A 27,861-nucleotide genomic window follows, 5' to 3' on the forward strand; every position below is an offset into this window, starting at 1 on the left:
ATTGAACCCCAATCACGATTACTGGTGCTACAAGACATTACACTAACTTCTAGCTACCATACCACCCTGGTAATAGTAATATAAGTAATTTAAAGATGTGCAGACTATATAGCTTTGTCTCTAGCCATTATTGTGAATGTTCACATTGGTACCAACTCCCATATGGAGAGCAGACTGTTGCAATAGTGTGTGTATGATTGGTTTATTTGCCTCTGAGGAAATTGTAGCTCAATTTTTGTTTCCTTCCCTCTCCCTCTCTCCCACCCCCTCCTGAGTAAGTCATCATTTGGTGAAGACAATCTTTAATCTTGGGTGGATGCAACCCTCCATTACCAGATCAGGTAACTCTCCACTTTTGTATCCCAGGGCAGTTGAAGGAAGAGAACTGGTAGTTCTCAATAGATTGTGTGAAACACTGGAGTCCAGTCTCTGCTTGTTTTACCTTAATTATGTAACAAGCCAATTCAGCTGTTGGAAAGGTTGAATAGGCGAGAACTTTATTCCCTGCAGCGCAAGATAATAAGGTGAAATTTGAGAGAGGTCTACAAAGTTATGAGGGGTGTACATAGCCTAACTGCACTCAGTGCTGTGTGAAATTCTTAGGCACCCCAGCTCCATATACTGTATGTACCTAAGACTTTTGCACAGTATGGTAGTAAATTTATGTATTGCACTCTGTTGCTGCCACCAAAAATTCCACATTTGATGACATGAACTAGAATACCACAACACAGTACAGGCCCTTCAGCCCTCAATGTTGTGCTGACCCATATATTCCTTAAAAAAGTACTAAACTGACACTACCCCATAACCCTGTGCCTGTGCCTGTTCAAGAGGTTCTTAAATACCCCATATGTTTTAGCCTCCACCACCATCCCTGGCAAGACGTTCCAGGCACCCACAACCCTCTGTGTAAAAAACTTAACCCTGATGTCTTCTAAACTTCCCTCCCTTATCTTTGTACGTATGCCCTTTGGTGTCTGCTATTGGTGCCCTGGGAAACAGGTACTGACTATCCACCCTATCTTTGCCTCTCATAATCTTGTAGACCTCAATCAAGTCCCCTCTCATTCTTCTACAGTCCAAAGAGAAAAGTCCCAGCTCTGCTAACCTTGCTTCATATGACTTGTTCTCCGATCCAGGCATATCTCCTCTGCACCCTCTCCATAGCTTCCACATCCTTCCTATAATGAGGTGACCAGAATTAAACGCAATACTCTTAAGTGCGGTCTCACCAGAGATTTGTAGAGTTGCGACATGACCTCTCTACTCTTGAACTCAATCCCCCTGTTAATGAAGCCTAGCATCCCATAGGCCTTCTTAACTACCCTATCAACCTGTGCAGCGATCTTGAGGGATGTATGGATTTGAACCCCAAGGTCCCTTTGTTCATCCACACTCTTAAGTAACTGCCCATTAATCCTGTACTCAGTCTTCTGGTTTGTCCTTCCAAAATGCATCACCTCACACTTGTCCAGATTGAACTCCATCTGCCATTTTTCTGCCCAACTCTGCAGCCTGTCTATATCCTGTTGTATCCTTGGACAACCTACAGCTCCATCCACAACTCCTCCAATCTTCATGTCATCTGCAAACTTACTCACCATCCTTCCGCCTCTACATCCAGGTCATTTATAAAAATCACAAATAGCAGGGGTTCCAGGACAGATCCCTGTGGCACTCCACTAGTCACCGACCTCCAGGCAGAATACTTTCCTTCCACAACTACCCTCTGCTTTCTTCCTTTAAGCCAATTTTTTATCCAAACAGCCAAGGTTCCACTTATCCCATGCCTCATGACTTTCTGCTTGAGTGATAAACCTGATTCTGACATGGGTCTCTACTGGGGACTGAGGGAAGGGGATAGAGAGAAGGAAATCATGGTTGGGGGATAAAGGGGAGGAAGGAGGAAGCACCAGAGAGACATTCTGTAATGATCAATACCTGTATACCAATAATTTGGAATCAAGTGACCTTGCCTGGTGTCTCAGGGCTCCGTTTATGTGCACACTGCCCTGACACCCCTTCTGTTCATCCCCTCACACCCATCCTGCGGTGCTCCAGTCTTGCTGTTCCCAACATCCTTTGCTCTCACCAAATTTACAAGCTCACTCTCTGCTTCACATTGACGAGTGAGGGAACTAGTACTTTAGGTGGCATGGGATTAGAACTAGAGGTTAAGTATGAAAGGTGAAAAAAATTAAAGGGAACCTGAGGGGGAACTTCTTCACTTAGAGAGTGTTGCGAGTGTGGAACAAGATGGCAGGAGAAGTGGTGAATTGGGGTTTGATCTGGATGCAGATCAATGGGCCAAGGTAGAATAATAGTTTATGTGGACTAGATGGGCCAAAAGGCCTGTTTCTTGCTGTACTCCTCTCTAGCTCTATGAATGATGTATTAATGATCCAATCAAACAAATTTGTGGATGGGTTGAATCATGTTTGTGTTTTTCCCTTTTACAGTAACTTAACTTTTTAAACGAGAACCCTCGGTGATGTTCATTTGGGAATTTCAAAACAAAATTTGTATGTGCGTTTCAATTTGAGCTAAAAGTTGATTTGGACCCAATGTTGTTGCCTCTTACAAAGGCCCATGGTTCTTAACATCACAAGGGAAAATGAACCATTTAGAGGAAACATTCTGTTCCATGTAAGCTTGGAAATGTGAGCTCTGGAGGAGAGACATGGGAAAGCTGATGTGGAGCAGCATTTCCCAAACAACAACATCCATTCATCTACAACCTTCAGTGCTCTACAGATATTACACGTGTAACTAAAAAAAGTAGAGCTCTGATGACTGTACAAAATTGAGGGGTAGGTGCAAACAGGCTTTTTGCACTGAAGTTGGGTGACAGGTGAAATAATTAAGGCAAACATGAGGGGGAAATTCACTCTGGTGAGAATGTGGAGTGAGTTGTCAATGGAAGTGCTGGCTGCGGGTTCATTTGGGAGAAACTTGGGTAGGTACATGGATAGGAGGGCTCCAGGCTGGGTGCAGGTTGATGGGTCTAGGCAGATTAGTTGGAGCTGGGCCACGGGGCCAGTTTCTATGCTGTAGTGTTCTATGTCTCTAGCTGACTATGGTTCTGTCACAGCTGGCGGACAGATGCTGCAATAGCAGAACTAATCAGCTTTTCTGACTGACAGAAGTGAGCGGAATGGACCTCTTCATCTCCATGATAATGTGGTGAAATGTTCTTTTTCTCACCACTGAAGTAAATTGCTTCAATCAGCATAAAATGCCACCCTCTCCCCTGAAATTCACTTAGTCAATCAACATCTCAACTCTTTAACCTAATAACCCTGCCAATCAAACCTATCAAATTTTATTTTTAAAAAAGGCTGTTTTTTTTTGTCCCAGACATGCGCATCGCTATGGAGACCAGTGTTAGTTACCTTGCTGTAATTGCCCCCACACTGAGAGCATTGTCAAGCTGTTTCATCGAGCCAGTAGATGTACAGGGTGGCTGCTGTACTGAGGCAGTGAGCAGTTTTGACAAGGTCCATGAGGGGAAGCTAGTTTCTGCAGTGTGCTGAGCTGGGTCCACAACTCTCTGTGTTTTCTTCAGATCACGTGGAGAGCAGTTGCTGTACTAGGCTGTTTTCCATCCGATGGTGATTTTCACTCTGGTTAGGAATCAGTGGGGATATGGCAGTTCTGAGTAAGAATAGAAAAGCGACTTTCCTAAGCATGAATCCCTAAGCATCAATAAAACTTTTGCCACCATTTCCAGTCCAGATGAAGGGTCTCAGGACAGAATATTGACTGTTCATCCCCTCCAATGATGCTGCCTGACTTACAGAGTTTCTCCAGCTTTTGTCTGTGATACCCAGCATTAACTTTGTTCTGGTCCATTCAGTCTGGTCAAAACACATGGAGAGTAAAGGCAGTGATAATAAACCAGAGCAAACTACCCACACACATGCTGCTGGAGGAACACAGCAGGTCAGGCAGCATCCATGGAGAGAATTAAACAGTCAGCGTTCCAGGCTGAGACACTTCATCAGAGTTCTGATGAATTAAACAGTCAGCGTTCCAGGCTGAGACACTTCATCAGAGTTCTGATGAATTAAACAGTCAGCGTTCCAGGCTGAGACACTTCATCAGAGTTCTGATGAATTAAACAGTCAGCGTTCCAGGCTGAGATGCTTCCTCAGAGTTCTGATGAATTAAACAGTCAGCGTTCCAGGCTGAGACGCTTCGTCAGAGTTCTGATGAATTAAACAGTCAGCGTTCCAGGCTGAGACGCTTCGTCAGAGTTCTGATGAATTAAACAGTCAGCGTTCCAGGCTGAGACACTTCGTCAGAGTTCTGATGAATTAAACAGTCAGCGTTCCAGGCTGAGACGCTTCATCAGAGTTCTGATGAATTAAACAGTCAGCGTTCCAGGCTGAGACGCTTCGTCAGAGTTCTGATGAATTAAACAGTCAGCGTTCCAGGCTGAGACGCTTCGTCAGAGTTCTGATGAATTAAACAGTCAGCGTTCCAGGCTGAGACGCTTCGTCAGAGTTCTGATGAATTAAACAGTCAGCGTTCCAGGCTGAGACGCTTCGTCAGAGTTCTGATGAATTAAACAGTCAGCGTTCCAGGCTGAGACGCTTCGTCAGAGTTCTGATGAATTAAACAGTCAGCGTTCCAGGCTGAGACGCTTCGTCAGAGTTCTGATGAATTAAACAGTCAGCGTTCCAGGCTGAGACGCTTCATCAGAGTTCTGATGAATTAAACAGTCAGCGTTTCAGGCTGAGACACTTCGTCAGAGTTCTGATGAATTAAACAGTCAGCGTTCCAGGCTGAGACGCTTCGTCAGAGTTCTGATGAATTAAACAGTCAGCGTTCCAGGCTGAGTCGCTTCATCAGAGTTCTGATGAATTAAACAGTCAGCGTTCCAGGCTGAGACGCTTCCTCAGAGTTCTGATGAATTAAACAGTCAGCGTTCCAGGCTGAGACGCTTCCTCAGAGTTCTGATGAATTAAACAGTCAGCGTTCCAGGCTGAGACGCTTCCTCAGAGTTCTGATGAATTAAACAGTCAGCGTTCCAGGCTGAGACGCTTCGTCAGAGTTCTGATGAATTAAACAGTCAGCGTTCCAGGCTGAGACACTTCGTCAGAGTTCTGATGAATTAAACAGTCAGCGTTCCAGGCTGAGACACTTCGTCAGAGTTCTGATGAATTAAACAGTCAGCGTTCCAGGCTGAGACGCTTCGTCAGAGTTCTGATGAATTAAACAGTCAGCGTTCCAGGCTGAGACGCTTCGTCAGAGTTCTGATGAATTAAACAGTCAGCGTTCCAGGCTGAGACGCTTCGTCAGAGTTCTGATGAATTAAACAGTCAGCGTTCCAGACTGAGACGCTTCCTCAGAGTTCTGATGAATTAAACAGTCAGCGTTCCAGGCTGAGACGCTTCGTCAGAGTTCTGATGAATTAAACAGTCAGCGTTCCAGGCTGAGACACTTCGTCAGAGTTCTGATGAATTAAACAGTCAGCGTTCCAGGCTGAGACACTTCGTCAGAGTTCTGATGAATTAAACAGTCAGCGTTCCAGGCTGAGACGCTTCATCAGAGTTCTGATGAATTAAACAGTTAGCGTTCCAGGCTGAGACGCTTCATCAGAGTTCTGATGAATTAAACAGTCAGCATTCCAGGCTGAGACGCTTCGTCAGAGTTCTGATGAATTAAACAGTCAGCGTTCCAGGCTGAGACGCTTCGTCAGAGTTCTGATGAATTAAACAGTCAGCGTTCCAGGCTGAGACGCTTCGTCAGAGTTCTGATGAATTAAACAGTCAGCGTTCCAGGCTGAGACGCTTCATCAGAGTTCTGATGAATTAAACAGTCAGCGTTCCAGGCTGAGACGCTTCGTCAGAGTTCTGATGAATTAAACAGTCAGCGTTCCAGGCTGAGACGCTTCCTCAGAGTTCTGATGAATTAAACAGTCAGCGTTCCAGGCTGAGACGCTTCATCAGAGTTCTGATGAATTAAACAGTCAGCGTTCCAGGCTGAGACGCTTCATCAGAGTTCTGATGAATTAAACAGTCAGCGTTCCAGGCTGAGACGCTTCATCAGAGTTCTGATGAATTAAACAGTCAGCGTTCCAGGCTGAGACGCTTCGTCAGAGTTCTGATGAATTAAACAGTCAGCGTTCCAGGCTGAGATGCTTCGTCAGAGTTCTGATGAATTAAACAGTCAGCGTTCCAGGCTGAGACGCTTCGTCAGAGTTCTGATGAATTAAACAGTCAGCGTTCCAGGCTGAGACGCTTCGTCAGAGTTCTGATGAATTAAACAGTCAGCGTTCCAGGCTGAGACGCTTCGTCAGAGTTCTGATGAATTAAACAGTCAGCGTTCCAGGCTGAGACGCTTCATCAGAGTTCTGATGAATTAAACAGTCAGCGTTCCAGGCTGAGACGCTTCATCAGAGTTCTGATGAAGATTCTCAAGCCTAAGCATCAACCGTTTATTCACCTCCAGAGTTCCTCCGGAATTTTGTGTGTGTTGCTTCCGATTACTAGCATCTTCAGAATCAGCTGTATTTATCAATAAAACAATTGTTCCATTGCTGGTCACTTCCATAATATAATTCTATTTTCTGTACATCATTCCCAAAGAATATTACATGTGAAATGATTTCATTAGAGTACGTCAATTGCACAATCACCACTTGACCAGAAGTAGCTGATTGAATATTCAGTGCATCTTTAATACATTGCCATTTTGTTACTGATTTCATTCCCCTCAGCATTCAACATCCAGGCCAAAACGTTTGCCGTTTCTATAATCCTCTTACTGATCCAGCCTTTGTTCTGTTGCAGCACTTTGACCATGCTGTCTGGGACCATCCTCATTGTCACCATTTTATTAAGTGCTTCCACCAGCCGTGGAGACCGCTACAAGTCCTTCAGTAGATTGGATACAAAGTTTGAGCACCTAACAGTCGATCCGGAGACTGGAAATGTCTACATAGGAGCTGTGAACTTCCTTTTCCAGCTGACCTCTGAGCTGACTGATCCGGTAGTGCAACCCACTGGGCCGAAGAATGACAGCAAGGACTGCCTTCCGCCTGTCACCCGGAGTGACTGCCCGCAGGCTCGGCCGACTGACAACCACAGCAAGCTGCTGCTCATTAACCCCTATGGCAAAGAGCTGATTACCTGTGGCAGTTTGTTTCAAGGGATCTGTGAGAAAAGGAGTTTGGGAATGATAAGCCGGATCTTGTTCCGACCTGAGCGGCCCGTCGACACGCAGTACGTGGCTGCCAATGACCCAAACGTCACGACCGTCGGATTGGTTGGCCTATCCAAAGGCGAGGTGGCGGTGCTGTTTGTGGGGCGTGGATATACCAGCAAAGGTGCTGGTGGGATTCCCCCCATCACCACCCGCAACCTGGTGTCGGCAGAGCCGCGGGGTCCGGATTCACATCCCACTTTCTCCTATGAGGATACGGCAAAGTTAGCAGTCGCTGGAAGGCTTTCGGAGTACAACCACCACTTTGTCAAATCTTTTATTTATCAATTGTCTGTGTATTTTCTATTCTACCGCAGGGACCTGAAGTCCCCTTCCAGGGAATATAAGACCTACGTGTCACGAGTGTGCCTGGGTGACATGCATTATTACTCCTACGTGGAGACGCCCCTTGTCTGTCAGACTGCAGACAGGAGCTACAATTTGCTTCAAGCTGCCTACATCAGCCGCCCAGGAAAGGGCTTGGCCGAAGGGGTTCTGCAAACGGACGGGGAAGTCCTGTTTGCCACTTTCGCTCTTGGCCAGACATCCACGGCAAAGCCAACAGAGGAGTCGGCGCTCTGCATTTACACCATGAACCAGATTGATCAGATAATCAATCAGACTCGGGATCTGTGCTACACCAATCACGGCAGGACCCCGGACGGGCATGAGGCAGCCTATATAGAGTACGAAGTCAAGTCCAGCTGTAGTGGGCTAACATCGGTAAGTGTTTTTATTCTTTTCTTGTTTGACTTTGAACTTTCAATATTGACAATTTTGGCCCATTGATCCATCTGTTTAATGCTGTGGATAATGAAAATACATAGGCCAAGAAATTCAAGCTGTTGGATTACTGTTACATAAAGATAACATATATAAGTTCCTTTCCTGTCATTTCAGGGATTAAGTTCAGGAAAGTTAACAATATTATCGATCCTCTTGATGAAATTTTTGCATTTGCACATCCACAATATGATGTACTAAATGTTTCAATTAAGCTCCACGTGACTGCATTTAAAAGACCAGTTTAGGTTCCTGCTGAGCTGGAGGTTTTTTCATAATTCAGACCCAACTTGGTGAGCAAAAGATACCCAAAAGAGAAATAGAAGTTGGTACCCCAACCACTGCCAACAAACTCGTTTCTGCCTCCACAAATGTGACCGACGGGGTAGGTCCATTGACTCTGCCGGCTGCTGCTGCCTCTCTGAACTTGTGTCACTTCATGCCTTGACTCTGGTTTATCCCCCTTGTTTAGTCTCTCCCCACCAACACTTGCGATGCTTTTCATGATCTGGAATTCCTCACTAGCTTTCAGTTCCCTGGCCCAGACCACCTGATTTTCCCCTTGGATGTCCAGCCCCTATATATATCTATTGCCTAGAAAGAAGGCCTTAAATAAAAGGATCTCAATATTGGTTCTCAGTAAAAGAACCAACCAGTTCCCTGCCACCAACACCACCCTCCTTCGCTGGCAGAACTGGTCCTCACCCTCTGCAATTTTTCCTTCAGTTCCTCCCACTTTCTCCAGACTCAAGGTCCAGCCTGAGACATTCACATAGGCCCCAGCTACGCTTGCCTTTTCGTTGGTTACGTAGAACAGTCCATGTTCCAAGCCTTCCCCAGTAATGCTCCCCAACTCTTCCTCTGCTACTGCTGCTTCGTGCACCCATGCTGAACTTTGCTTCCAACTTCCACCCTGCCCTTCAGTATACTAAGCCCATTTCTGACACCCCACCCTCCCCTTTCTCAAACCCTTTGTCTCCATCTCTCATTACATTCATGTCCACTGAATCTGTTCCCAGGAAATGCCTTTCTTCTTCGAGGGACAGCATTTCCCTCCCTCCTCCACTGATGAGGCCCACACCCGCATCTCCTCCATTTCCCGAACACCCCACCTTCTTGCCACCTTGGAAGTGACATACTTTTCTTGTTGTTCCCTGCCACCCCATGAGTCTCCGCATCCAGCACATTATTCTCCGCACCTCCGCCATCTCATCCAACCGCCAAATGTATCTTTAACTCTGCCAACTCTCTCCACCTTCTGCAGGGGTCACTCCCTCTGTGATTCCCTTGTCCATTCATCGCTTCCCAGGAATCTGCCCCCTGGAAGCAGCACTGCCCATTCACCACCCCCCCACCTCCACTCAGGGCCCCAAACAGTCAATGTTACACTGCCCATTCACCCCTCCACCCCCCACCTCCACTCAGGGCTCCAAACAGTCAATGTTACACTGCCCATTCACCACCCCCCCCACCCCCCACCTCCACTCAGGGCTCCAAACAGTCAATGTTACACTGCCCATTCACCCCCCCCCACCCCCCACCTCCACTCAGGGCTCCAAACAGTCAATGTTACACTGCCCATTCACCCCCCCACCCCCCACCTCCACTCAGGGCTCCAAACAGTCAATGTTACACTGCCCATTCACCCCCACCCCACCCCTCACCTCCACTCAGGGCTCCAAACAGTCAATGTTACACTGCCCATTCACCCCCCCACCCCCCACTTGCACTCAGGGCCCCAAACAGTCAATGTTACACTGCCCATTCACCCCCCCACCCCCCACCTCCACTCAGGGCTCCAAACAGTGAATGTTACACTGCCCATTCACCCCCACCCCACCCCCCACCTCCACTCAGGGCTCCAAACAGTCAATGTTACACTGCCCATTCACCCCCCCCACCTCCACTCAGGGCTCCAAACAGTCAATGTTACACTGCCCATTCACCCCCACCCCACCCCCCACCTCCATTCAGGGCTCCAAACAGTCAATGTTACACTGCCCATTCACCCCCCCCCCCACCCACCCCCCACCTCCACTCAGGGCTCCAAACAGTCAATGTTACACTGCCCATTCACCCCCCCCCCCCACCCCCCACCTCCACTCAGGGCTCCAAACAGTCAATGTTACACTGCCCATTCACCCCCACCCTAACCCCCACCTCCACTCAGGGCTCCAAACAGTCAATGTTACACTGCCCATTCACCCCCACCCTAACCCCCACCTCCACTCAGGGCTCCAAACAGTCAATGTTACACTGCCCATTCACCCCCACCCCACCCCTCACCTCCACTCAGGGCTCCAAACAGTCAATGTTACACTGCCCATTCACCCCCCCCACCTCCACTCAGGGCTCCAAACAGTCAATGTTACACTGCCCATTCACCCCCACCCCAACCCCCACCTCCACTCAGGGCCCCAAACAGTCAATGTTACACTGCCCATTCACCCCCACCCCACCCCCCACCTCCACTCAGGGCCCCAAACAGTCAATGTTACACTGCCCATTCACCCCCACCCCACCCCCCACCTCCACTCAGGGCTCCAAACAGTCAATGTTACACTGCCCATTCACCCCCCCCACCCCCCACCTCCACTCAGGGCTCCAAACAGTCAATGTTACACTGCCCATTCACCCCCCACCCCACCCACCTCCACTCAGGGCTCCAAACAGTCAATGTTACACTGCACATTCACCCCCACCCCACCCCCCACCTCCACTCAGGGCTCCAAACGGTCAATGGTACACTGCCCATTCACCCCCACCCCCACCCCCCCACCCCCCACCTCCACTCAGGGCTCCAAACAGTCAATGTTACACTGCCCATTCACCCCCCCCCACCCCCCACCCCCCACCTCCACTCAGGGCCCCAAACAGTCAATGTTACACTGCCCATTCACCCCCCACCTCCACTCAGGGCCCCAAACAGTCAATGTTACACTGCCCATTCACCCCCACCCCCCACCTCCACTCAGGGCTCCAAACAGTGAATGTTACACTGCCCATTCACCCCCACCCCACCCCTCACCTCCACTCAGGGCTCCAAACAGTCAATGTTACACTGCCCATTCACCCCCCCCACCTCCACTCAGGGCTCCAAACAGTCAATGTTACACTGCCCATTCACCCCCACCCCAACCCCCACCTCCACTCAGGGCCCCAAACAGTCAATGTTACACTGCACATTCACCCCCACCCCACCCCCCACCTCCACTCAGGGCTCCAAACGGTCAATGGTACACTGCCCATTCACCCCCACCCCAACCCCCACCTCCACTCAGGGCTCCAAACAGTCAATGTTACACTGCCCATTCACCCCCCCCCCCACCCCCCACCTCCATTCAGGGCCCCAAACAGTCAATGTTACACTGCCCATTCACCCCCCCCCCACCCCCCCACCCCCCACCTCCACTCAGGGCTCCAAACAGTCAATGTTACACTGCCCATTCACCCCCCCCCCACCCCCCACCCCCCACCTCCACTCAGGGCCCCAAACAGTCAATGTTACACTGCCCATTCACCCCCCACCTCCACTCAGGGCCCCAAACAGTCAATGTTACACTGCCCATTCACCCCCACCCCCACCTCCACTCAGGGCTCCAAACAGTGAATGTTACACTGCCCATTCACCCCCCACCTCCACTCAGGGCTCCAAACAGTCAATGTTACACTGCCCATTCACCCCCACCCCCACCCCCCACCTCCACTCAGGGCCCCAAACAGTCAATGTTACACTGCCCATTCACCCCCACCCCCACCTCCACTCAGGGACCCAAACAGTCAATGTTACACTGCCCATTCACCCTCCACCCCACCCACCTCCACTCAGGGCTCCAAACAGTCAATGTTACACTGCCCATTCACCCTCCACCCCACCCACCTCCACTCAGGGCTCCAAACAGTCAATGTTACACTGCCCATTCACCCCCCCCACCCCCCACCTCCACTCAGGGCTCCAAACAGTCAATGTTACACTGCCCATTCACACCCCCCCCCCCCCACCTCCACTCAGGGCTCCAAACAGTCAATGTTACACTGCCCATTCACCCCCCCCCCCCACCCCCCACCTCCACTCAGGGCTCCAAACAGTCAATGTTACACTGCCCATTCACACCCCCCCCCACAGCCCCCACCTCCACTCAGGGCCCCAAACAGTCAATGTTACACTGCCCATTCACCCCCCCCCCCCCCACCTCCACTCAGGGCTCCAAACAGTCCATGTTCTCACCCCCACCCACCCCCCACCTCCACTCAGGGCTCCAAACAGTCAATGTTACACTGCCCATTCACCCCCCCCCCCCCACCTCCACTCAGGGCCCCAAACAGTGAATGTTACACTGCCCATTCACCCCCACCCCACCCCTCACCTCCACTCAGGGCTCCAAACAGTCAATGTTACACTGCCCATTCACCCCCCCACCCCACCCCCCACCTCCACTCAGGGCTCCAAACAGTCAATGTTACACTGCCCATTCAACCCTCCACCCCCCACCTCCACTCAGGGCCCCAAACAGTCAATGTTACACTGCCCATTCACCCCCCCACCCACCCCCCACCTCCACTCAGGGCTCCAAACAGTCAATGTTACACTGCCCATTCACACCCCCCCCCCCCACCTCCACTCAGGGCTCCAAACAGTCAATGTTACACTGCCCATTCACACCCCCCCCCACAGCCCCCACCTCCACTCAGGGCCCCAAACAGTCAATGTTACACTGCCCATTCACCCCCCCCCCCCCACCTCCACTCAGGGCCCCAAACAGTGAATGTTACACTGCCCATTCACCCCTCCCCCACCCCCCACCTCCACTCAGGGCTCCAAACAGTGAATGTTACACTGCCCATTCACCCCCCCACCTCCACTCAGGGCCCCAAACAGTCAATGTTACACTGCCCATTCACCCCCACCCCACCCCCCACCTCCACTCAGGGCCCCAAACAGTCAATGTTACACTGCCCATTCACCCCCACCCCACCCCCCACCTCCACTCAGGGCTCCAAACAGTCAATGTTACACTGCCCATTCACCCCCCCCCCCACCTCCACTCAGGGCTCCAAACAGTCAATGTTACACTGCCCATTCACCCCCACCCCAACCCCCACCTCCACTCAGGACCCCAAACAGTCAATGTTACACTGCCCATTCACCCCCACCCCACCCCCCACCTCCACTCAGGGCTCCAAACAGTGAATGTTACACTGCCCATTCACCCCTCCACCCCCCACCTCCACTCAGGGCTCCAAACAGTCAATGGTACACTGCCCATTCACCCCTCCACCCCCCACCTCCACTCAGGGCCCCAAACAGTCAATGTTACACTGCCCATTCACCCCCCCCACCTCCACTCAGGGCTCCAAACAGTCAATGTTACACTGCCCATACACCCCTCCACCCCCCACCTCCACTCAGGGCTCCAAACAGTCAATGTTACACTGCCCATTCACCCCCCCATCCCCCACCTCCACTCAGGGCCCCAAACAGTCAATGTTACACTGCCCATTCACCCCCCCCCACCCCCCACCCCCCACCTCCACTCAGGGCTCCAAACAGTCAATGTTACACTGCCCATTCACACCCCCCCCCCACCCCCCACCTCCACTCAGGGCTCCAAACAGTCAATGTTACTCTGCCCATTCACCCCTCCACCCCCCACCTCCACTCAGGGCCCCAAACAGTCAATGTTACACTGCCCATTCACCCCCCCCCACCCCCCACCCCCCACCTCCACTCAGGGCTCCAAACAGTCAATGTTACACTGCCCATTCACCCCCCCACCCCCCACCTCCACACAGGGCTCCAAACAGTCAATGTTACACTGCCCATTTACCACCCCCATCCCCCACCTCCACTCTGGGACCCAAACAGTCAATGTTACACTGCCCATTCACCCCCCCCCCCACCTCACCTCCACTCAGGGCCCCAAACAGTCAATGTTACACTGCCCATTCACCCCCCACCCCACCCACCTCCACTCAGGGCTCCAAACAGTCAATGTTACACTGCCCATTCACCCCCCCCACCCCCCACCTCCACTCAGGGCTCCAAACAGTCAATGTTACACTGCCCATTCACCCCCCACCCCACCCACCTCCACTCAGGGCTCCAAACAGTCAATGTTACACTGCCCATTCACCCCCCACCCCACCCACCTCCACTCAGGGCTCCAAACAGTCAATGTTACACTGCCCATTCACCCCCCACCCCACCCACCTCCACTCAGGGCTCCAAACAGTCAATGGTACACTGCCCATTCACCCCCCCCCCCCACCTCACCTCCACTCAGGGCCCCAAACAGTCAATGTTACACTGCCCATTCACCCCCCACCCCACCCACCCCCCACCTCCACTCAGGGCTCCAAACAGTCAATGTTACACTGCCCATTCACCCCGCCCCACCCACCCCCCACCTCCACTCAGGGCTCCAAACAGTCAATGTTACACTGCCCATTCACCCCGCCCCACCCACCCCCCCACCTCCACTCAGGGCTCCAAACAGTCAATGTTACACTGCCCATTCACCCCCACCCCACCCCTCACCTCCACTCAGGGCTCCAAACAGTCAATGTTACACTGCCCATTCACCCCCCCACCCCCCACCTCCACTCAGGGCCCCAAACAGTCAATGTTACACTGCCCATTCACCCCCCACCTCCACTCAGGGCCCCAAACAGTCAATGTTACACTGCCCATTCACCCCCACCCCACCCCTCACCTCCACTCAGGGCTCCAAACAGTCAATGTTACACTGCCCATTCACCCCCCACCTCCACACAGGGCCCCAAACAGTCAATGTTACACTGCCCATTCACCCCCCACCTCCACTCAGGGCTCCAAACAGTCAATGTTACACTGCCCATTCACCCCTCCACCCCCCACCTCCACTCAGGGCTCCAAACAGTCAATGTTACACTGCCCATTCACTCCCACCCCACCCCCCACCTCCACTCAGGGCTCCAAACAGTCAATGTTACACTGCCCATTCACCCCCCCCACCCCCCACCTCCACTCAGGGCTCCAAACAGTCAATGTTACACTGCCCATTCACACCCCCCCCCGCCCCCCACCTCCACTCAGGGCTCCAAACAGTCAATGTTACACTGCCCATTCACCCCCCACCTCCACTCAGGGCCCCAAACAGTCAATGTTACACTGCCCATTCACCCCCCCCCCCCCCACCTCCACTCAGGGCTCCAAACAGTCAATGTTACACTGCCCATTCACCCCCCCACCCCCCACCTCCACTCAGGGCTCCAAACAGTCAATGTTACACTGCCCATTCACCCCCACCCCACCCCTCACCTCCACTCAGGGCTCCAAACAGTCAATGTTACACTGCCCATTCACCCCCCACCTCCACTCAGGGCCCCAAACAGTCAATGTTACACTGCCCATTCACCCCCCCCCCCCACCTCCACTCAGGGCTCCAAACAGTCAATGTTACACTGCCCATTCACCCCCCCCCCCCCCCCCCCCACCTCCACTCAGGGCCCCAAACAGTCAATGTTACACTGCCCATTCACCCCCCCACCTCCACTCAGGGCCCCAAACAGTCAATGTTACACTGCCCATTCACCCCCACCCCCACCTCCACTCAGGGCTCCAAACAGTCAATGTTACACTGCCCATTCACCCCCCACCCCACCCACCCCCCACCTCCACTCAGGGCTCCAAACAGTCAATGTTACACTGCCCATTCACCCCCCCACCCCCCACCTCCACTCAGGGCTCCAAACAGTCAATGTTACACTGCCCATTCACCCCCCACCTCCACTCAGGGCTCCAAACAGTCAATGTTACACTGCCCATTCACCCCCCCACCCCCCACCTCCACTCAGGGCTCCAAACAGTGAATGTTACACTGCCCATTCACCCCCCCCCCACCCCCCACCTCCATTCAGGGCTCCAAACAGTCAATGTTACACTGCCCATTCACCCCCCCCCCCCACCCACCCCCCACCTCCACTCAGGGCTCCAAACAGTCAATGTTACACTGCCCATTCACCCCCCCCACCTCCACTCAGGGCTCCAAACAGTCAATGTTACACTGCCCATTCACACCCCCCCCCCACCCCCCACCTCCACTCAGGGCTCCAAACAGTCAATGTTACACTGCCCATTCACCCCCACCCCAACCCCCACCTCCACTCAGGGCCCCAAACAGTCAATGTTACACTGCCCATTCACCCCCACCCCAACCCCCACCTCCACTCAGGGCCCCAAACAGTCAATGTTACACTGCACATTCACTCCCACCCCACCCCCCACCTCCACTCAGGGCTCCAAACAGTCAATGTTACACTGCCCATTCACCCCCCCACCCCCCACCTCCACTCAGGGCCCCAAACAGTCAATGGTACACTGCCCATTCACCCCCACCCCACCCCCCACCTCCACTCAGGGCTCCAAACAGTGAATGTTACACTGCCCATTCACCCCTCCACCCCCCACCTCCACTCAGGGCTCCAAACAGTCAATGTTACACTGCCCATTCACCCCCCCACCCCCCACCTCCACTCAGGGACCCAAACAGTCAATGTTACACTGCCCATTCACCCCCCCCACCTCCACTCAGGGCTCCAAACAGTCAATGTTACACTGCCCATTCACCCCCACCCCAACCCCCACCTCCACTCAGGGCCCCAAACAGTCAATGTTACACTGCCCATTCACCCCCCCACCCCCCACCCCCCACCTCCACTCAGGGCCCCAAACAGTCAATGTTACACTGCACATTCACTCCCACCCCACCCCCCCACCTCCACTCAGGGCTCCAAACAGTCAATGTTACACTGCCCATTCACCCCCCACCCCCCACCTCCACTCAGGGCCCCAAACAGTCAATGTTACACTGCCCATTCACCCCTCCACCCCCCACCTCCACTCAGGGCTCCAAACAGTCAATGTTACACTGCCCATTCACCCCTCCACCCCCCACCTCCACTCAGGGCTCCAAACAGTCAATGTTACACTGCCCATTCACCCCCCCCACCTCCACTCAGGGCTCCGAACAGTCAATGTTACACTGCCCATTCACCCCCTCCCACCCCCCACCTCCACTCAGGGCTCCAAACAGTGAATGTTACACTGCCCATTCACCCCCCCCCCCCACCCCCCACCTCCACTCAGGGCTCCAAACAGTCAATGTTACACTGCCCATTCACCCCCACCCCACCCCTCACCTCCACTCAGGGCTCCAAACAGTCAATGTTACACTGCCCATTCACCCCCCCCCCCCACCTCCACTCAGGGCTCCAAACAGTCAATGTTACACTGCCCATTCACCCCCACCCCAACCCCCACCTCCACTCAGGGCCCCAAACAGTCAATGTTACACTGCCCATTCACCCCCACCCCACCCACCCCCCACCTCCACTCAGGGCTCCAAACAGTCAATGTTACACTGCCCATTCACCCCCACCCCAACCCCCACCTCCACTCAGGGCCCCAAACAGTCAATGTTACACTGCCCATTCACCCCTCCACCCCCCACCTCCACTCAGGGCCCCAAACAGTCAATGTTACACTGCCCATTCACCCCCCCCCCCACCCCCCCACCCCCCACCTCCACTCAGGGCCCCAAACAGTCAATGTTACACTGCCCATTCACCCCCACCCCACCCCTCACCTCCACTCAGGGCTCCAAACAGTCAATGTTACACTGCCCATTCACCCCCCACCTCCACACAGGGCCCCAAACAGTCAATGTTACACTGCCCATTCACCCCCCACCTCCACTCAGGGCTCCAAACAGTCAATGTTACACTGCCCATTCACCCCTCCACCCCCCACCTCCACTCAGGGCTCCAAACAGTCAATGTTACACTGCCCATTCACTCCCACCCCACCCCCCACCTCCACTCAGGGCTCCAAACAGTCAATGTTACACTGCCCATTCACCCCCCACCTCCACTCAGGGCCCCAAACAGTCAATGTTACACTGCCCATTCACCCCCCCCCCCCCACCTCCAGTCAGGGCTCCAAACAGTCAATGTTACACTGCCCATTCACCCCCCCACCCCCCACCTCCACTCAGGGCTCCAAACAGTCAATGTTACCTGCCCATTCACCCCCCCCCCACCCCCCACCTCCACTCAGGGCCCCAAACAGTCAATGTTACACTGCCCATTCACCCCCACCCCACCCCTCACCTCCACTCAGGGCTCCAAACAGTCAATGTTACACTGCCCATTCACCCCCCACCTCCACTCAGGGCCCAAACAGTCAATGTTACACTGCCCATTCACCCCCCCCCCCCACCTCCACTCAGGGCTCCAAACAGTCAATGTTACACTGCCCATTCACCCCCCCCCCCCCCCCCACCTCCACTCAGGGCCCCAAACAGTCAATGTTACACTGCCCATTCACCCCCCCACCTCCACTCAGGGCCCCAAACAGTCAATGTTACACTGCCCATTCACCCCCACCCCCACCTCCACTCAGGGCTCCAAACAGTCAATGTTACACTGCCCATTCACCCCCCCCCCCCACCTCCACTCAGGGCCCCAAACAGTCAATGTTACACTGCCCATTCACCCCCCACCCCACCCACCCCCCACCTCCACTCAGGGCTCCAAACAGTCAATGTTACACTGCCCATTCACCCCCCCACCCCCCACCTCCACTCAGGGCTCCAAACAGTCAATGTTACACTGCCCATTCACCCCCCACCTCCACTCAGGGCTCCAAACAGTCAATGTTACACTGCCCATTCACCCCCCCACCCCCCACCTCCACTCAGGGCTCCAAACAGTGAATGTTACACTGCCCATTCACCCCCCCCCCACCCCCCACCTCCACTCAGGGCCCCAAACAGTCAATGTTACACTGCCCATTCACCCCCACCCCAACCCCCACCTCCACTCAGGGCCCCAAACAGTCAATGTTACACTGCCCATTCACCCCACCCCCCACCTCCATTCAGGGCTCCAAACAGTCAATGTTACACTGCCCATTCACCCCCCCCCCCCACCCACCCCCCACCTCCACTCAGGGCTCCAAACAGTCAATGTTACACTGCCCATTCACCCCCCCCACCTCCACTCAGGGCTCCAAACAGTCAATGTTACACTGCCCATTCACACCCCCCCCCCACCCCCCACCTCCACTCAGGGCTCCAAACAGTCAATGTTACACTGCCCATTCACCCCCCCCCCCACCCCCCACCTCCACTCAGGGCCCCAAACAGTCAATGTTACACTGCCCATTCACCCCCACCCCAACCCCCACCTCCACTCAGGGCCCCAAACAGTCAATGTTACACTGCCCATTCACCCCCACCCCAACCCCCACCTCCACTCAGGGCCCCAAACAGTCAATGTTACACTGCACATTCACTCCCACCCCACCCCCCACCTCCACTCAGGGCTCCAAACAGTCAATGTTACACTGCCCATTCACCCCCCCACCCCCCACCTCCACTCAGGGCCCCAAACAGTCAATGGTACACTGCCCATTCACCCCCACCCCACCCCCCACCTCCACTCAGGGCTCCAAACAGTGAATGTTACACTGCCCATTCACCCCTCCACCCCCCACCTCCACTCAGGGCTCCAAACAGTCAATGTTACACTGCCCATTCACCCCCCCACCCCCCACCTCCACTCAGGGACCCAAACAGTCAATGTTACACTGCCCATTCACCCCCCCCACCTCCACTCAGGGCTCCAAACAGTCAATGTTACACTGCCCATTCACCCCCACCCCAACCCCCACCTCCACTCAGGGCCCCAAACAGTCAATGTTACACTGCCCATTCACCCCCCCACCCCCCACCCCCCACCTCCACTCAGGGCCCCAAACAGTCAATGTTACACTGCACATTCACTCCCACCCCACCCCCCACCTCCACTCAGGGCTCCAAACAGTGAATGTTACACTGCCCATTCACCCCTCCACCCCCCACCTCCACTCAGGGCTCCAAACAGTCAATGTTACACTGCCCATTCACCCCCCCCACCTCCACTCAGGGCTCCGAACAGTCAATGTTACACTGCCCATTCAACCCCTCCCACCCCCCACCTCCACTCAGGGCTCCAAACAGTGAATGTTACACTGCCCATTCACCCCCCCCCCCACCCCCCACCTCCACTCAGGGCTCCAAACAGTCAATGTTACACTGCCCATTCACCCCCCCCCACCCCCCACCTCCACTCAGGGCTCCAAACAGTCAATGTTACACTGCCCATTCACCCCCCCCCCCACCTCCACTCAGGGCTCCAAACAGTCAATGTTACACTGCCCATTCACCCCCACCCCACCCCTCACCTCCACTCAGGGCTCCAAACAGTCAATGTTACACTGCCCATTCACCCCCCCCCCCACCTCCACTCAGGGCTCCAAACAGTCAATGTTACACTGCCCATTCACCCCCACCCCAACCCCCACCTCCACTCAGGGCCCCAAACAGTCAATGTTACACTGCCCATTCACCCCCACCCCACCCACCCCCCACCTCCACTCAGGGCTCCAAACAGTCAATGTTACACTGCCCATTCACCCCCACCCCAACCCCCACCTCCACTCAGGGCCCCAAACAGTCAATGTTACACTGCCCATTCACCCCTCCACCCCCCACCTCCACTCAGGGCCCCAAACAGTCAATGTTACACTGCCCATTCACCCCCCCCCCACCCCCCCACCCCCCACCTCCACTCAGGGCTCCAAACAGTCAATGTTACACTGCCCATTCACCCCCCCACCCCCCACCTCCACTCAGGGACCCAAACAGTCAATGTTACACTGCCCATTCACCCTCCACCCCCCACCTCCACTCAGGGCTCCAAACAGTGAATGTTACACTGCCCATTCACCCCCCCACCCCCCACCTCCACTCAGGGCTCCAAACAGTCCATGTTCTCACCCCCACCCACCCCCCACCTCCACTCAGGGCTCCAAACAGTCAATGTTACACTGCCCATTCACCCCCCCACCCCCCACCTCCACTCAGGGCTCCAAACAGTCAATGTTACACTGCCCATTCACCCCCCCCCCCCACCTCCACTCAGGGCTCCAAACAGTCAATGTTACACTGCCCATTCACACCCCCCCCCCCCACCTCCACTCAGGGCTCCAAACAGTCAATGTTACACTGCCCATTCACACCCCCCCCCACAGCCCCCACCTCCACTCAGGGCCCCAAACAGTCAATGTTACACTGCCCATTCACACCCCCCCCCCCACCTCCACTCAGGGCTCCAAACAGTCAATGTTACACTGCCCATTCACCCCCCCCATCCCCCCCCCCCCCCACCTCCACTCAGGGCCCCAAACAGTGAATGTTACACTGCCCATTCACCCCCCCCCCCACCTCCACTCAGGGCCCCAAACAGTCAATGTTACACTGCCCATTCACCACCCCCCCACCTCCACTCAGGGCCCCAAACAGTCAATGTTACACTGCCCATTCACCACCCCCCCACCTCCACTCAGGGCCCCAAACAGTCAATGTTACACTGCCCATTCACCCCCCCACCTCCACTCAGGGCCCCAAACAGTCAATGTTACACTGCCCATTCACCCCCCCCCACCCCCCACCTCCACTCAGGGCCCCAAACAGTCAATGTTACACTGCCCATTCACCACCCCCCACCCCCCACCTCCACTCAGGGCTCCAAAACAGTCAATGTTACACTGCCCATTCACCACCCCCCACCTCCACTCAGGGCCCCAAACAGTCAATGTTACACTGCCCATTCACCCCCCCCCACCCCCCACCTCCACTCAGGGCCCCAAACAGTCAATGTTACACTGCCCATTCACCACCCCCCACCCCCCACCTCCACTCAGGGCTCCAAACAGTCAATGTTACACTGCCCATTCACCCCCCCCCCCACCTCCACTCAGGGCTCCAAACAGTCAATGTTACACTGCCCATTCACCCCCCACCTCCACTCAGGGCTCCAAACAGTCAATGTTACACTGCCCATTCACCCCCCCCCCCACCTCCACTCAGGGCTCCAAACAGTCAATGTTACACTGCCCATTCACCACCCCCCACCTCCACTCAGGGCTCCAAACAGTCAATGTTACACTGCCCATTCACCCCCCATCCCCCACCTCCACTCAGGGCCCCAAACAGTCAATGTTACACTGCCCATACACCCCCCCCCCACCCCCCACCTCCACTCAGGGCCCCAAACAGTCAATGTTACACTGCCCATTCACCCCCCCCCCACCCACCCCCCACCTCCACTCAGGGCTCCAAACAGTCAATGTTACACTGCCCATTCACCCCTCCACCCCCCACCTCCACTCAGGGCTCCAAACAGTCAATGGTACTCTGCCCATTCACCCCTCCACCCCCCACCTCCACTCAGGGCCCCAAACAGTCAATGTTACACTGCCCATTCACCCCCCCCCACCCCCCACCCCCCACCTCCACTCAGGGCTCCAAACAGTCAATGTTACACTGCCCATTCACCCCCCCACCCCCCACCTCCACACAGGGCTCCAAACAGTCAATGTTACACTGCCCATTTACCACCCCCATCCCCCACCTCCACTCTGGGACCCAAACAGTCAATGTTACACTGCCCATTCACCCCCCCCCCCACCTCACCTCCACTCAGGGCCCCAAACAGTCAATGTTACACTGCCCATTCACCCCCCACCCCACCCACCTCCACTCAGGGCTCCAAACAGTCAATGTTACACTGCCCATTCACCCCCCCCACCCCCCACCTCCACTCAGGGCTCCAAACAGTCAATGTTACACTGCCCATTCACCCCTCCCCCACCCCCCACCTCCACTCAGGGCCCCAAACAGTCAATGTTACACTGCCCATTCACCCCCCCCCACCCCCCACCCCCCACCTCCACTCAGGGCTCCAAACAGTCAATGTTACACTGCCCATTCACCCCCCCACCCCCCACCTCCACTCAGGGCTCCAAACAGTCAATGTTACACTGCCCATTCACCCCCCCCCCCACCTCACCTCCACTCAGGGCCCCAAACAGTCAATGTTACACTGCCCATTCACCCCTCCCCCACCCCCCACCTCCACTCAGGGCTCCAAACAGTCAATGTTACACTGCCCATTCACCCCCACCCCACCCACCCCCCACCTCCACTCAGGGCTCCAAACAGTCAATGTTACACTGCCCATTCACCCCCCCACCCCCCACCTCCACTCAGGGCTCCAAACAGTGAATGTTACACTGCCCATTCACCCCCACCCCACCCCTCACCTCCACTCAGGGCTCCAAACAGTCAATGTTACACTGCCCATTCACCCCCCACCTCCACTCAGGGCCCCAAACAGTCAATGTTACACTGCCCATTCACCCCCCACCTCCACTCAGGGCCCCAAACAGTCAATGTTACACTGCCCATTCACCCCCCCCCCACCTCCACTCAGGGCTCCAAACAGTCAATGTTACACTGCCCATTCACCCCCCCCCCCCCCCCTCCACTCAGGGCCCCAAACAGTCAATGTTACACTGCCCATTCACCCCCCCACCTCCACTCAGGGCCCCAAACAGTCAATGTTACACTGCCCATTCACCCCCACCCCCACCTCCACTCAGGGCCCCAAACAGTCAATGTTACACTGCCCATTCACCCCCCCACCTCCACTCAGGGCCCCAAACAGTCAATGTTACACTGCCCATTCACCCCCACCCCCACCTCCACTCAGGGCTCCAAACAGTCAATGTTACACTGCCCATTCACCCCCCCCCCACCTCCACTCAGGGCCCCAAACAGTCAATGTTACACTGCCCATTCACCCCCCACCTCCACACAGGGCCCCAAACAGTCAATGTTACACTGCCCATTCACACCCCCCCACCCCCCACCTCCACTCAGGGCTCCAAACAGTCAATGTTACACTGCCCATTCACCCCCCCCCACCTCCACTCAGGGCCCCAAACAGTCAATGTTACACTGCCCATTCACCCCCCCCCCCCACCTCCACTCAGGGCTCCAAACAGTCAATGTTACACTGCCCATTCACCCCCCCCCCACCCCCCACCTCCACTCAGGGCCCCAAACAGTCAATGTTACACTGCCCATTCACCCCCCCCACCCCCCACCTCCACTCAGGGCTCCAAACAGTGAATGTTACACTGCCCATTCACCCCTCCACCCCCCACCTCCACTCAGGGCTCCAAACAGTCAATGTTACACTGCCCATTCACCCCCCCACCCCCCACCTCCACTCAGGGCTCCAAACAGTGAATGTTACACTGCCCATTCACCCCCACCCCACCCCTCACCTCCACTCAGGGACCCAAACAGTCAATGTTACACTGCCCATTCACCCCCCCACCCCCCACCCCCCACCTCCACTCAGGGCTCCAAACAGTCAATGTTACACTGCCCATTCACCCCCCCACCCCCCACCTCCACTCAGGGCTCCAAACAGTCAATGTTACACTGCCCATTCACCCCCCCACCTCCACTCAGGGCCCCAAACAGTCAATGTTACACTGCCCATTCACCCCCACCCCACCCCTCACCTCCACTCAGGGCCCCAAACAGTCAATGTTACACTGCCCATTCACCCCCCCACCCCCCACCTCCACTCAGGGCTCCAAACAGTCAATGTTACACTGCCCATTCACCCCCCACCTCCACACAGGGCCCCAAACAGTCAATGTTACACTGCCCATTCACCCCCCACCTCCACTCAGGGCTCCAAACAGTCAATGTTACACTGCCCATTCACCCCCCACCTCCACTCAGGGCCCCAAACAGTCAATGTTACACTGCCCATTCACCCCCCCCCCCCACCTCCACTCAGGGCTCCAAACAGTCAATGTTACACTGCCCATTCACCCCCCCCCCACCCCCCACCTCCACTCAGGGCCCCAAACAGTCAATGTTACACTGCCCATTCACCCCCCCCACCCCCCACCTCCACTCAGGGCTCCAAACAGTGAATGTTACACTGCCCATTCACCCCCACCCCACCCCTCACCTCCACTCAGGGCTCCAAACAGTCAATGTTACACTGCCCATTCACCCCCCACCTCCACTCAGGGCCCCAAACAGTCAATGTTACACTGCCCATTCACCCCCCACCTCCACTCAGGGCCCCAAACAGTCAATGTTACACTGCCCATTCACCCCCCCCCCCACCTCCACTCAGGGCTCCAAACAGTCAATGTTACACTGCCCATTCACCCCCCCCCCCCCACCTCCACTCAGGGCCCCAAACAGTCAATGTTACACTGCCCATTCACCCCCCCACCTCCACTCAGGGCCCCAAACAGTCAATGTTACACTGCCCATTCACCCCCACCCCCACCTCCACTCAGGGCTCCAAACAGTCAATGTTACACTGCCCATTCACCCCCCCCCCCCACCTCCACTCAGGGCCCCAAACAGTCAATGTTACACTGCCCATTCACCCCCCACCTCCACTCAGGGCCCCAAACAGTCAATGTTACACTGCCCATTCACCCCCCACCTCCACACAGGGCCCCAAACAGTCAATGTTACACTGCCCATTCACCCCCCACCTCCACTCAGGGCTCCAAACAGTCAATGTTACACTGCCCATTCACCCCCCCACCTCCACTCAGGGCCCCAAACAGTCAATGTTACACTGCCCATTCACCCCCCCCCCCCCCCCACCTCCACTCAGGGCTCCAAACAGTCAATGTTACACTGCCCATTCACCCCCCCCCCCCACCCCCCCACCTCCACTCAGGGCCCCAAACAGTCAATGTTACACTGCCCATTCACCCCCCCCACCCCCCACCTCCACTCAGGGCCCCAAACAGTCAATGTTACACTGCCCATTCACCCCCCCCACCCCCCACCTCCACTCAGGGCTCCGAACAGTCAATGTTACACTGCCCATTCACCCCCCCCCCACCCCCCACCTCCACTCAGGGCCCCAAACAGTCAATGTTACACTGCCCATTCACCCCCCACCTCCACTCAGGGCCCCAAACAGTCAATGTTACACTGCCCATTCACCCCCACCCCACCCCCCACCTCCACTCAGGGCTCCAAACAGTCAATGTTACACTGCCCATTCACCCCGCCACCCCACCCCCCACCTCCACTCAGGGCTCCAAACAGTCAATGGTACACTGCCCATTCAACCCTCCACCCCCCACCTCCACTCAGGGCCCCAAACAGTCAATGTTACACTGCCCATTCACCCCCCCCATCCCCCACCTCCACTCAGGGACCCAAACAGTCAATGTTACACTGCCCATTCACCCCCCACCCCACCCACCTCCACTCAGGGCTCCAAACAGTCAATGTTACACTGCCCATTCACCCCCCCCACCCCCCACCTCCACTCAGGGCTCCAAACAGTCCATGTTGTCACCCCCACCCACCCCCCACCTCCACTCAGGGCTCCAAACAGTCAATGTTACACTGCCCATTCACACCCCCCCTCCCCACCTCCACTCAGGGCTCCAAACAGTCAATGATACACTGCCCATTCACACCCCCCCCACAGCCCCCACCTCCACTCAGGGCCCCAAACAGTCAATGTTACACTGCCCATTCACCCCCCCCACCTCCACTCAGGGCCCCAAACAGTCAATGTTACACTGCCCATTCACCCCCCACCTCCACTCAGGGCTCCGAACAGTCAATGTTACACTGCCCATTCACCCCTCCACCCCCCACCTCCACTCAGGGCCCCAAACAGTCAATGTTACACTGCCCATTCACCCCCCCCCCCACCCCCCACCTCCACTCAGGGCTCCAAACAGTCAATGTTACACTGCCCATACACCCCCCCCCACCCCCCACCTCCACTCAGGGCCCCAAACAGTCAATGTTACACTGCCCATTCACCCCCCCCCCACCCACCCCCCACCTCCACTCAGGGCTCCAAACAGTCAATGTTACACTGCCCATTCACCCCCCCCCCACCCACCCCCCACCTCCACTCAGGGCTCCAAACAGTCAATGTTACACTGCCCATTCACCCCCACCCCAACCCCCACCTCCACTCAGGGCTCCAAACAGTCAATGTTACACTGCCCATTCACCCCCACCCCAACCCCCACCTCCACTCAGGGCCCCAAACAGTCAATGTTACACTGCCCATTCACCCCCACCCCACCCCCCACCTCCACTCAGGGCTCCAAACAGTGAATGTTACACTGCCCATTCACCCCTCCACCCCCCACCTCCACTCAGGGACCCAAACAGTCAATGTTACACTGCCCATTCACCCTCCACCCCACCCACCTCCACTCAGGGCTCCAAACAGTCAATGGTACACTGCCCATTCACCCCTCCCCCACCCCCCACCTCCACTCAGGGCTCCAAACAGTCAATGTTACACTTCCCATTCACCCCCCCCCACCTCCACTCAGGGCTCCAAACAGTCAATGGTACTCTGCCCATTCACCCCTCCACCCCCCACCTCCACTCAGGGCCCCAAACAGTCAATGTTACACTGCCCATTCACCCCCCCCCACCCCCCACCCCCCACCTCCACTCAGGGCTCCAAACAGTCAATGTTACACTGCCCATTCACCCCCCACCCCACCCACCTCCACTCAGGGCCCCAAACAGTCAATGTTACACTGCCCATTCACCCCCCCCACCCCCCACCTCCACTCAGGGCTCCAAACAGTGAATGTTACACTGCCCATTCACCCCTCCACCCCCCACCTCCACTCAGGGCTCCAAACAGTCAATGTTACACTGCCCATTCACCCCCCCACCCCCCACCTCCACTCAGGGCTCCAAACAGTGAATGTTACACTGCCCATTCACCCCCACCCCACCCCTCACCTCCACTCAGGGCTCCAAACAGTCAATGTTACACTGCCCATTCACCCCCACCCCACCCCTCACCTCCACTCAGGGCCCCAAACAGTCAATGTTACACTGCCCATTCACCCCCCACCTCCACTCAGGGCCCCAAACAGTCAATGTTACA

At 55.5% G+C, this 27,861-nt stretch overlaps 1 protein-coding gene across 8 annotated transcripts in view; it reads left to right on the top strand.

Annotated features, from left to right (window-relative positions):
* plxnb1b (plexin b1b) overlaps nt 1-27,861 on the top strand; it is a 411,056-nt gene that overhangs the window by 210,435 nt on the left and 172,760 nt on the right. For 7 of the 8 annotated variants that reach the window (XM_059944759.1, XM_059944752.1, XM_059944751.1 and 4 more), the window contains one exon: nt 6,801-7,935. In XM_059944759.1, coding sequence (XP_059800742.1) covers nt 6,811-7,935 — 1,125 coding nt within the window. In that variant the 5' untranslated portion in view covers nt 6,801-6,810. Of the gene's footprint in view, nt 1-279; nt 342-6,800; nt 7,936-27,861 lie in introns of all 8 variants that reach the window. The other variant, XM_059944755.1, reaches the window with a different exon arrangement.

The sequence above is a fragment of the Hypanus sabinus genome, chromosome 19 (genome assembly GCF_030144855.1).
Source record: "Hypanus sabinus isolate sHypSab1 chromosome 19, sHypSab1.hap1, whole genome shotgun sequence".
Taxonomy (NCBI): Eukaryota; Metazoa; Chordata; class Chondrichthyes; order Myliobatiformes; family Dasyatidae; genus Hypanus; species Hypanus sabinus.